The sequence below is a fragment of the Felis catus genome, chromosome B2 (genome assembly GCF_018350175.1).
Source record: "Felis catus isolate Fca126 chromosome B2, F.catus_Fca126_mat1.0, whole genome shotgun sequence".
Lineage (NCBI taxonomy): Eukaryota > Metazoa > Chordata > Mammalia > Carnivora > Felidae > Felis > Felis catus.
The window spans coordinates 132,628,773-132,640,749 of NC_058372.1; the positions used below are offsets into that span (position 1 = coordinate 132,628,773).

General features: G+C 51.3%; 1 protein-coding gene across 5 annotated transcripts in view; it reads left to right on the forward strand.

Annotated features, from left to right (window-relative positions):
• The first annotated feature begins 214 nt into the window (after window positions 1-214).
• SAMD5 (sterile alpha motif domain containing 5) overlaps window positions 215-11,977 on the forward strand; it is a 57,806-nt gene continuing 46,043 nt past the window's right edge. For 4 of the 5 annotated variants that reach the window (XM_023254488.2, XM_023254487.2, XM_023254486.2 and 1 more), the window contains exon 1: window positions 215-1,443. In XM_023254488.2, coding sequence (XP_023110256.1) covers window positions 988-1,443 — 456 coding nt within the window. In that variant the 5' untranslated portion in view covers window positions 215-987. The remainder of the gene's footprint in view (window positions 1,444-11,977) is intronic. The other variant, XM_023254489.2, reaches the window with a different exon arrangement.

Genomic DNA, 11,977 nt, shown 5'->3' on the forward strand with positions numbered 1-11,977 from the left:
AGCTTTTTCCGCCTCCCCGCGCGCCCCGCCGCAGCGAGGAGGGGCGGCACGCAGCGCCGGCTGGACTCGGGCGGTCCCCTCGTCGCGCCCACCCGCCGGGCTAAAGCGCCGCGGCTCGGGGTTCTGGGCGGGCGTCCACGGAAGAAGCCAGACCGCCTGGCTCCGGCCTGCGCGCCGGCTCCGAGGAAGGGGAGCTAACTCGGATTGGGCAAGGAGGAGGGCAACTTGGCCTCACGGCCTCGCCCGGCCGGGTCAGGCAGCGGGACGTGCCCTTGGGCTGCCCGCGGGCGCGCCGGCCGAAGTCCGGGCGGCTCGCGACCAAGTGAGATTTCCACGAGCTAGAGAAATCGGATTAAAAAGAAATGCACAGAGCGATCCCAGGCAGCCGCGGGAGCCGGGCAGCCTAGAAGCCGCCCGCTGCGCGCCGGGAGGACGGCGGTGACCCGCACTCGCGAAGACGAGGCGCTCCAGGGCGGCCGCGGGGCTGCGCGGAGGAGCCGCCTCCCCAGCGTGGGGCGCGCGTTCAGACGCCGCCACCGGTCTCCGGAAGGCGAGATGCGGCGCGCGGCTCCCGGCCGGTCCCCGCGGAGCAAACTCCGGGGCGGCACCGCGCGCCGCTGACCCGGCGCGAGTCCGAGGGCTGTGCCGGCCCCGCCCGCCTCCGCCCCCTCCCGCGCCCGCCGCGCGCCCCTCCCCGCGGCGGCGGCGCATCCAGGGGCGGCGCGGAGCGGAGCGGCTCGCACAGCCGCCAGTGCCTGCGAGCTCCAGGCTGCTTGGGGAATTCACTTTGCCGCTTTTACGCTTCTCCCTCTTCGGGATTCTTCTGTTGGCTTTCTGGCTCCGGCCCTCTCCTTTCCTTTACACGGAGAACTTCGCGGCGGTTTCTCTTTCCCCTTGGAGGAGAGGATTAAAAGTTCCAAGAACTGGTGCCGCCCGTGCCGCTCAGGCGCTGGGACGGTGCTTGCCGGCGGGGGTTCCACTCCCACCATGTGCACCAACATAGTTTACGAGTGGCTGAAAGCGCTGCAGCTCCCGCAGTACGCGGAGTCCTTCGTGGATAACGGCTACGATGACCTGGAGGTGTGCAAACAGATCGGGGACCCGGACCTGGACGCCATCGGGGTGCTGGCGCCCGCGCACCGCCGCCGCATCCTGGAGGCCGTGCGCCGGCTGCGGGAGCAGGATGCCGCCGCCGCCGGCCTCTACTTCACGCTGGAGCCGCAGCCGCCGCCCGTGCCGCCCGCGGTGACCGTCCCCACCGGCCGCCGGGGGGAGCCGTGTGGCGGCCCGGCCTCGGGTACCCGCGGGGACCCCCGCAGCCAGACGACCGCCCCCCGCAGCAGGGAGCTGGTGAGCTACCCCAAGCTGAAGCTGAAGATCATGATCAGGGATAAGCTCGTCCGCGACGGCATCCACCTGAGCAAGCCCCCGTACTCCCGCAAGGTAAGGAGGCGCCGCCCGGACCGCGCGGGGCGCGCGGCGGGAGGGGACACGGCCCAGCGGCGGCAGCGCATGCCAGGTGGCGACGGGGAGGCCAAGGATGCTTTGGGTAGTTGGGATGCTCTCGTCTGTTCTTTGCGTATTCGCTCTTGGGTCCTTCCTTCCCGGTGTCACCAGCGGTTGGTAAGGCAAGATCCCGCACCCAGGTGTCAGTTCTAAAGGAGGACCAAGTCTCCGCTTAGGTCTGGGGCTCACCTGCCAGGAACCGGAATGAGCGGCTCTTCTCCAGGAGCGAAGGGCAATTCCAGACACCCTCTGTGGTAGTGTTTAAGTCTGGCAGGTACCGGAACGGTGGCTAATACCTACCTTGGTGTCGATCTTTTTTTCTCATCCTTTGCCTTATCTTTTTGAGAAATTTCCAGAGGGAAATTGACGAACTCTTTAAAGGGTGGGAAGTCAAGCCCTGTGATTCCCAATTCCATAAAGTCAAATCCCAGCAGTGCTGCACGTTTGTAAAGTGAACCACTGACACGGACCGGGGGCGGGGGGGGGGGGTGCGGGTAAAACAAATGTGTGGCCACTTGGGATGAGTTCCCTCACCTGGAGTACAGGGAGGTAATCTGTGCTAAAGACACTGAAGATAATGGGGCGGCGGAGGGTGTGCTGCCGGGGTCTGTGCTGGGTCACCGATTTGGTTTACTGTTAATCCAGATGCCACAAAGGAGAAGCCACTCTGAGTTCTAGAAAGTGTTGAGCGGACTCGCGGTTGGGAGGGGAGAGCACAGTCCAAGGAAGTGAGATTTTCAGTGGCCAGTGAGGAATTCCGGGGGGGGGGCGGGGGGAGGAACTGGGAGGTTATGGAAACTGCCCTGTGAGGAAGGCTCAAATACAGGTTTGGGCCTTGAATAATGAACAGGAAGTCTTATTTTCACACAGGAGCTCTCCCTCCAGCCGAGTCTGTTCCGTTTAGGTTCCTGAAGCCTTCCAAGTTGAGGGTCTTTGCCTTGAAAGGGAGAAGTAGACAGCACAGGTGATCCTCAAACTTGCTTGGATTTACCCAGCAAAGGGAGGACTTCAGCTGGAAATCCTATAGAGAAGCTCAGGGGGGGGAATGGTGGTAAAGGAGCTGCAGCTGGGGGGTGAGGGGGGGTGGGGGTGGGGGGAATGGCTGTAAACACAGCACCCTAACAGGGGAACACGGATTATCTCCATGTTCTGTGCTCATCTTGGTCACTTGCGTTGCGTTATGTTCTTAAGTGAAGGTCATAACGTACAGCTTTCAGGAAGGGCAAGCGAAAACTTGGTAAAAAGTGGATAGAGTAGACGGGAATAAAGCGTTTGATATTATCCACATGTTATCTTGCAAGAAAGGCAATTTGGATAACTTGCTTGAGAGTAGACATTCGTCTTATAAAAATATAGAGAGGGCAGGTGCGGAGGACAGTTTGCCTCAAATTAAACCTGTATCCCAGTCACCCACCCTGTGTTACCGATATAACCGATGTGGGCCCCAAACTGGGGAATAGAGAGGAAAGCACGCTTTTCCCAGGCAGAGTTAGTCCTGTCTGGTGTGGATAGAGGGACAGGGACATTAGTCTAAAGGCTCGTTCCCGGAGACAGCAGATCAAAGGAGTTCAAGGTGTCAGACTCTTGTGATTTACATCCCAGGAAGTGAAGTGGGTGTGGGCTGAGAATATGTGAGCAGGTGGGCACATGGTGAGGACATAGGTCAAGGCCTGGCCAGAATGGGATACAGAGAATAAGATGTATCACTGTGCCACTAGCTTATTCTTCGGGAACAGAGCTGAGTACGGGCAAGAGGGCAGAGGAGAGCGTGTGCTGGAGAGAGTGATGTGCAGGAAGTATCACATTTGGTCCTGAGACTTAAACATACAGGCATAGATATCAAACTTAGAAGCTGAGAAGGATTCTCGTTCCATTTAGAAGCGGTCGAGAATTCTATGGATGTGAAATGTCTGGGTGCAGACTTTGGACTGAATCCTCCTGCCTAGATCATGGTGTCCATATGGTAGTTCATTTGAGCAAGTGCGATTTAGAGAAGAAGATTTCACCTCGTGTTGCAATACTGTTTACTTTCCGTGTAAATGATGATTTCAGTCAACTTCCGTATAAATCCGATAACAATCCTTGATAAAAAAGATAACACCCTATTCACTTTCCGTATACACTTAATTCTGGTTCTTAAACTGATGGAGGAATCAAATGGGGGCAGAAGTGTTTTTGGACCTCCACGGATGCTCCGACTGGGGACCAAAAACATAGAGATGACAAATTGAATTATAAAAAAAGTTCTGTTGTAAGAAAAACACATAATAGGAACTAAGGTGTAATTAACATTGCATTGAACATACAAGTGAGCCACAGTGCCAAATCATGTTGCTTGTTCTGAATGTGTCACTTATGTGTGCATTGCCTGTAAAGTTTTGGGTTTTACATGATTTAAGAATTGTTTTCTGGCACAGCTTGTGTGTGGGCAGATAGTGCTAGGACTTTTCCTTCAGAATGTGATCCACATTATAATAGCTCCAAGTTCCTTGGCTCGGTCATGGTCAGAACGTGTAGGTGGTTCATTATGTGCATTTGGGATTCTGCTTATTCAAGCAGGCCTTACATTTCCTTTATAGTCATTTGCATCGTTGATCCCTGTGATTATTTTTTTGCATTTTGGTAAGAATATTAGGTGGCTTGAAAGTGGGTCATACCATGAATGATCAAGGCAGGGATAGCAAATCTTTAGAGAGGAAAGTAAATTGAGGAGTTTTCCCAAGAATCACTTGAGAGGACGTTAGGATTGTAGGATTTGCCTCAGGAAACAGTTAATGTTGGGGTTAATGTTGGGGGTGCTGTGCATCTTACCAACTGTCGACACTTTCCCCTCTTCGGTGAGTTAAAATGTAAGTAAAAAAGTTAAGTTCCTCTTTGTTTTCCAAAGGCTGTAATTAAAATACAAGTTCAAAGTAAGTTTCCCTTTGGTTTTCCAAAGAAAGTAATTAAAATGTAAGTTCAAAGCAAGTTCCCCTTTGGTTCCCAAAGCAAGTCTGCAGCTTTGGAAAACCAGGAGCTTGCAAAGAACGGGCGCTGCTTGAAATAAAAAAGCATTGGATGGGTCCCTTTTCTGTCCTGTACTTGGCTTCTGTGACTGCTGTGATTCCTGCCTCAGTGGAATGGGGTTATGTTTTCACAGGGTAAATATTAGGTCAAGCTTTACACATATTTTCTCCATACTTACCAAGCTCTGAGCCCTGTGCCAAGCCTCTAGGCTCCCGGTCCCTGTGCTTGGCAGGATGCAGAAGCCTGCCCTCGAGGAGCTTGGTCTAGCAGGGAAGACATCAAATGGAATGAACAGTAACGATTGCTTTGGTGGGTAGCACATGATGCCATGGACAGGTGCGTCCAACTTCATTTGCAGGGAGGTGGGTCTGGGCAGGCTTTCCAGAACTGACATTGGGTCAGAGAGCTGAAGGTTGGGAAGGGTTTGGCTTGAAGGTTTGCTATGAGCAAGGATCCTAAGGGAAGAGTGTTCTAGAGAGGGAGAACAGTATGTGCAAAGGCCAGAAAGGGAGGAGGTTGAGGTATGCAACCTGGCAACAGGAACTTAAGGGAATTCAGTCTGGACGGAGGCCAGAATGCTTGGAGGAAACGGCAAGATACGAGAGACAGACAGTGGCTGGTCCTGGATGGCCTTGAACTCATCTTTAGGAGTTCAGAGTATCTTAAGAGGGGAGCTCTCGATGGATCCTGCCCAGAGGGAGGCTAAACAGTTTAGGTTGTCGTAGGGTCAGGAGAGATTTGCTGGTGGCCTGGACTGGGTAGTGACAGTGGGGGAGGAGCAGTGGAGGGAATTGTGAGGTGGAATGGACGGAACACGGTGACCGTTTGGCTGACAGGGATGAGAGGGGAGAGGTTGGGAGGACCTGCGGATTTCAGGATTCGGATCCTGATGCTGTTCCCTGACGAGGTAGAGGACCTGACAGAAGAGCAAGTTTGGGAAGGAAGAGGCTGCCTTCAGGTATAAACATACAGAGTGTCTCCAGTGTCTTCACTACCCTAAAAATCCTCTTGAGTTCCAACTCTTCCTCCTCCCTAAAACCCTGGCAACCCCTGATCTTTTTACTCTTTCCATAGTGTTGTCTTTTCTAGAACATTCCATGGTTGAAAGCACACAGTATGTAGTTCTTTCAGATTAGCTTTTTTCACTTCGTAATGTGTGTTTAAGGCCCCTCCATGTCTCCTCACGGCCTGACAGCTCATTTCTCTTTAGCGCTGAACCATATTCCGTTGAACAGATGTACCACCGACATGGTGAAGTTTGGCAGGGAAGACAGAACCAAGGCTACTGCTAGGGAAGAAGGTAGACTCCGTCATGGGAAGGGTTTTGCGGGGTTGCGTTTTTGTTTGTTTGTTTAATTATTTTTAAGGATGAGAACTCAAACGTGTCGAAGTGTTGGTGGTAGGGAGCCAGAGAAAGGGAGACACCCAGGAGGTCAAAGTCTTGGAGGAGGTGGGAGGGAATCGTGCCCAAAGCGTTGGAAGGAAAAGGTGGATTTGCTTCTAGTAGGAGAGGAGTTCCTCCTCCGTAGTGGGAGGGAGCACAGGAAGGATGGGCAAGGAGACTGGGAACATTGTGGGGGTGACATTGAGAAGTCCTCATTTCTCTGACCGCCTGATGCCAGTGAGGGGGAAGTGGAGGGATTAGAGGTTTAGGGGAGAAGGCTGTGGTCATATACAAGTATTGGGTGTTATGATCTGGTGCTACGGCTATGCCTGAACATGACACAGTATTCATAGGATGTGCGTAACCACACACGTATAGAAGGCACCCTCGTCGTGCATATGTGTGTGGTGCAAGTTGCAGGCTGTGCGTAAGTTTTATCGAGTCCTGTGGAGTTTGGCAGTGCTCTAGACTGGGGTGTGGTGGAGGGGAATGCTATGGGGCTATAAAGGTATCCTGTTTCCTAGCAGACTTGGAAAAGCAGAAAGCAGGCCACAGGATAGATAGCAGATGGGGTAGGCTTCTTGACTTTTTCATTTGAAAAACATCTCCTTTCCAGTTAAAGCTGTGAGTTAGGGGCACCTGGGTGGTTAAGCGTCTGACTCGTAGTTTCGGCTCAGGTCGTGATCTCACAGTTTGTGGGTTCAAGCCCCGCATGGGGCTGTGCACTGACAGTGTAGAGCCTGCTTGGGATTCTCTCTCTGCCCCTCCCCCGGTTGTGTGCGCTCTCTCTCTCTCTCTCTCAAAATAAATAAACTTTAAGAAAAACCTGTGAGTTACTATAACCTTATTTAATAATGCTGTCAGAGTGTTAGGTTTCTTTCATACCTCAGCGTGAATTTAATTATGTAACAAGACGCCTGTGGTAATAGGCCTGTTAATGGATGTTTGGGAGAGATGGCCTGGGATGAAGGACAGGCGGGATGAGGGCTTCTGTGTCTGCGCCAGGGAGAGGATGCGGAAGAAATAGTCAGAAAGGAAAGACAGAAGTTGGTGAAAATAACTTTAGAGTTCGGCCCTGGGTCCTGGCAGAGCTGAACTGACCATAAATATTCCTCCCGAAGAATTCTTCCACCTTCGTGAAGTTATCAGGGACAGATCGGAAGCTGGCAAAGTTCAGTTTTCCCAGCTCAAGTCAATGTCCTCAAGTATCTACAGCCTTGGCGAATGAAGATCCATCTAGAAAGAAGGGGCTGGGAGTGAGACGACTTTCCTCATGCTCTTTATAGTTTACTTTCCGGAGAGTTTCCACGTACATGGACTCCTAGCCGGCCAGCCAGCCGTCTAGCCGTCTGTCTGTCCGTCCATCTACTTAGCAAACATCCCCTCCAGAGTTCCTCAGGTGAAATTTGAAACTGGCCCCCGTCCACGGAGCGCAGAGAGAGACCAGAGAGAGAGGCAGACCAGTCCAGGTTGGTAGGTGGCAGGTCTGATATAAGCAAGGGACAAGTGAGGCTTGTCTTGGGTGCTGTGTGGTGAGTAGCTCTCTGCACCCGCCTGCCAGAATCTTAAAAGTTTGTACAGAGGTCGTAATGGGGCATGGTCATACATATCATCCAGATGCTCTCAAGAGCACATTACTGTCTAAAGGCTGTGTTCTTGAAGTGGTTCCTGGTATGGGAACGTACCAATGGGTATTCATTCCAAAAACAGGGGTGAGTCTGAGGAGCCTCCGCTTGCTGGGGTCCAGCTCTCGGGTCCACTGGTGGTCACCTTCTCTCGATGACCGCCATCCAGCGGCCAGGCCCTAGGATTCTCGCAGTGAACCGGAAAGATGTGGCTCCTGCTTACGATTGATGGATGTGTATGTTGGAGGGCCTCGCCCAGTGTCTGACGTGCAAAAATGACACCTTGTAAAAGTTGAATGTAGGATGCGAAGGCTCTCTGGCTGTGACATCTGTCACCCTGTTGATCGCCAGGGTTGATGGGGCTGATCTGGCTGGCTAGGCAGGTGTCCCCTTCCTCCCTCACGGCTCCATGTGCTTTCCTCCTCAAGGCGACACTGAGTCTAAGAGGATGACCTTCCCAGATAGGGGAGGGCTGCTCCTGGGTCAAGGGTCTATGAATAGCTGCACTGCCCTCCTAGAACCTCCAAACAAGCTCTCAAGGTCCATTTGTGGAACATCGGTCAGTCAGGCTTCCAAGACTCCAGACATATCCCAGTGAGTCTCTGTGCATGGGGCAATCTGCCTTTCCAAACAAACAAAACAGTTCAACGTTGTCTCCACAAATGCCAAGAGTTGGTGAATTCTGCACTTAGGTTGGTTTCAAATGTTAAAAAAAAAAAAAAAGATCAACTTTGGTCAAAACTTGAATGCAGATTATCAGTGAAGAAATTTAAAATCCAAGTATGCTTATTCGTTAAGTATCATCAAAGAAGAGCTGGGAATTAAAATGGCTGGTTGGACAGGTCATTTAAAAAACAGACCTCTGGGGTGCCTGGGTGGCTCAGTCAGTTGAGCACTGACGTTGGCTCAGGTCATGATCTCACAGCTCGTGCGTTCGAGCCCCGTGTCGGGCTCTGCACTGATGGCTCGGAGCCTGGAGCTGCTTTGGATTCTGTGTCTCCCTCTCTTTCTCTCTGCCCTTCCCCTGCTTGTGCTTTGTCTCTCTCTCTCTCTCTCTCTCTCTCTCTCTCTCTCTTTCTCTCTCTCTCAAAAATAAGTAAACATTCCAAAAAAAGTAAGAAGAATTTATAAAAAGCAGACCTGCAAAGCAGGGTCAGGACCAGGGTACAAAATTTAAGAAGGTGCTCATCCTTGGGGATGTGCAGTCTAGACCCTGCCAGCGGGCTGGCCGCCATTAACGGGGGAAGTCAGTCGTCATGGAAGATCAGGTATCGATGGGCATGTCGGCCGCCCTCCAGTCACCTGCAAAGCCGTCACTTGCTCTTCCCACGCTTCAAACCTGTCCCGAGCACCTACCCTGGACTGGCCTGCGTTCTGTGCATGATGGCAGCTGGTGGAGCTCATCCAGATGGGAGAGAGCTCTGCGCATCCTCGTCGGTCCTCGCCGCTCACACCGGGCTGCGGTGGGTGAGACCACCGGCTCAGAACCAGACCGTCCAGTCCAGGCCCCAGCTGTGCTCCGTGCGGGGTCATCTCGGCTCCCCTGCGAAAAGTGGACAACACCAGTGACTAGGTCACAAGGTTCTTACGGAGGTGTGACTAGGTCACAAGGTTCTTACGGAGGTGAGATGCGCTAAGAACTTAGGGGGCTATAATTTGTATCCGTTTCCTGGGGCTGCCGTCGTAAAGTACCACAGACGGGGTCCATAAAACAACAGACATTTATTCTCTCATGGTTCTGGGGGCTGCAGGTCCCAGTTTAATGTGTCCGTGGGGTCTTGCTCCAAAATCCTAAGGGTCTGCACTGTGGTTTACCTACAGGGGCCGCCCAAGTCTCCGGAGCGCATCCCTGTATGTGCCACCTGTCACGTCGGGCGCCGTTGGGTCTGCTGGAGGGCGTGGCCCGGGTGGCAGCGCCGCCCATGCAGAACCTTCTCTTGCTCTGGGCTGAACTCAGAACGAGCAGCTTGGTGAAAGGGCTGGGGTGGCATTTCCCAGTGAGGGAGAGGTTGCCTCTGAAGCCCCAAGGGGCCCATTTAGGCACCGCGCCTCCCTTCTGGTTTTAGGAGGGGCCCGATGGCATAACTTCTCCTCCCTTATGAAAGGATGTCTCAAGATGCCCCGCACTCCAGGCCCCTGAACACTTCACGGGAAGGCCCCTCAGTGCGTGTCAGATTTCTCACCTTCTGACGTGCAAATTTCGTACCACGAAGTCTAGGGGAGTTGCGACTCCTTGTCCGCTAGGTCCAGGCGGCACGGCATCATTGGCGGGAGGGACGTGTGATCGAGAACCCCGTGAACTAAATGACGACAGAGGCGCTGGAGAGTTGCTATGGCCCCTGGGGGGTAGGTCACTGAAGGTCTGCTGCTGGCCTTGCCTGGTGGATTTTCTGGGCATTGAGAAAATTGTGTTTGCCAGATGAGGAACCTTTGTTCAGGTTAAGTGCCCCCCTGTTTCAGTCCCTGTTCCGCCACACATACCTCATCTTGCTCAGATGCTGCAGCTCCGTCATAGTGGCCTTCTGTCAGCTTTGTACAGAAAATCGCATTGGCTCAGGTCCCCTTCCTGATTATCGGGGTGTTTGGTAATTAATGAGTGGCAGATTATTACTACAACCAATGTCCGTTCATTTCTTGCCTGAAGATACAATAATGAAAATGATTTTTAAAAATATCAACATTTCAGGGGTGGCTCAGTTGGTTAAGTGTCCCACTCTTGATTTCGGCTCAGGTCATGATCGCATAGTTCGTAAGGTTGAGCCCCACGTCGAGCTCTGTGCTGACAGTGCGGAGCCTGCCTGGGATTCTCTCTGCCTCTCTTGGAGCACCCTCCCCCCCCCAGTAAATACACATTAAAAAAATAAAAATGTAAACATTTCAGAATTTAGACATTCAAAATTAGATTGTAATCTTTAACACAGTCACTTGATCCATCACAGAGTTTCCATTACTCAAAACATTTCTGAAGGTCTGGCGTCTGCAGAACACTCTAGAACATCTTTAGTGGTGACAAGCCTTCATTCTTCTAAGGTGGATCCGGTTTGGGGTAAATACCTAGAGTGATTTGGAATCAAATCTGACAATTATGAGTAATGACATTCGATACAAATAGGAAATGGAAGACGGCATCTGACAACAGATGGAGTATTTTTTTTTTTCTTGGTATGACTTGTAAAGTAGTTTTACATTTTATGATATAATCCTTTTCCTACTTTTGCATCCTTAAAAATATGCTTTTATGGTGTACCCACGTCCTAAGGATGGAAACTCTTCAACAAAGCTGTGTAAAATACCAATGTCCATTCCCTGCGTATCTGCGAAGAGTAAGGCACTAGTCATGGGCTCCGCGAGGAGATAATTAGTGCCCAGTGCTTGTGGCCCTAAAGGGGAGGAGTTTGGTAACTCCATAGATATTAGTAAGCTGCAGCACTCGATGGGCTAACCGGGGTGTGGGTAGTCTCCTGGGGGTGTGTGTGGCTTTTCCTTTGCCCATCCTGCTGCTCTTAGAAAGCTCTGCTCTCTGGCTGCTTTCACCAGGGTTACGGAAGTCAGAGTTCTCATTTTTCCCTCTCACTGTTGAGTGCAGAGCAGATGCTAAGGGCAGGCACGCCAGTGTTAAGAATGCCTTTGTGAACCTGGTGTGCTCTTAGGTAGTTGTCTGAGGTTTACGGTGACAGATAAGAAAGAGACAACAGGTTTTGATATAAATGCACTTATTTTTAGATTATGTCATTGCTCTGATCTCAGCTCACTGGAAGTGTGTTCTGAAGTGAATGTTCTTAAAGGAAGGTGGGTCAGATGCCACGGGCTTGACCAGGGCTGGTCCTCGAAACATACAAGGGTGCCCTGAGATATTTGGAGAAACAGTGCCCATAGCGAGGGAAAGTTCACCAGGAACCAAGATGGTCATGGCCTCTCAACGTCACAGCCTGTGCAGAGCTAGGTGGCGTGGAGTCCTTGGCTTATTCTCGCTGCCACCCAAGCTTGAGTTGATAGGCTTTTAACAGCTATATTCTAAGTTTTATGAAAAAATGTTATTTCAGATCAACTGCTGATTCGGACTTGAGAGGCCTGGGAGGGATCGGAAGGGAATTCTCGTTTTCAGTCAATATAAAAACTATTAAGGGTAAATAACTGCGGATCGTGCCAAGAGACATTAAGGATACAATCTGTCTTACATAGAGATTAAGTGACATCTAATAGTTTAAAGAGATTTCATTACTGCTTCTAATCGAAATAAATGGTCTGATGAGCTCTAAAAACCTTACTCTTAGGTTTCCATAAGGTTATAAATACAAACAGAATAAGACCTACTTTATTTGGAACACGTTCAAAACATAAGGAAAAGAATTGGTATGTATTTTTTGTTTACCCAAATCAGAAGGAACAGCTGTTCCAAATTTTAAGGTGTTTTCCCTAGAATCTGTCATAACTTTTATAATAAGACTAGAGGTAT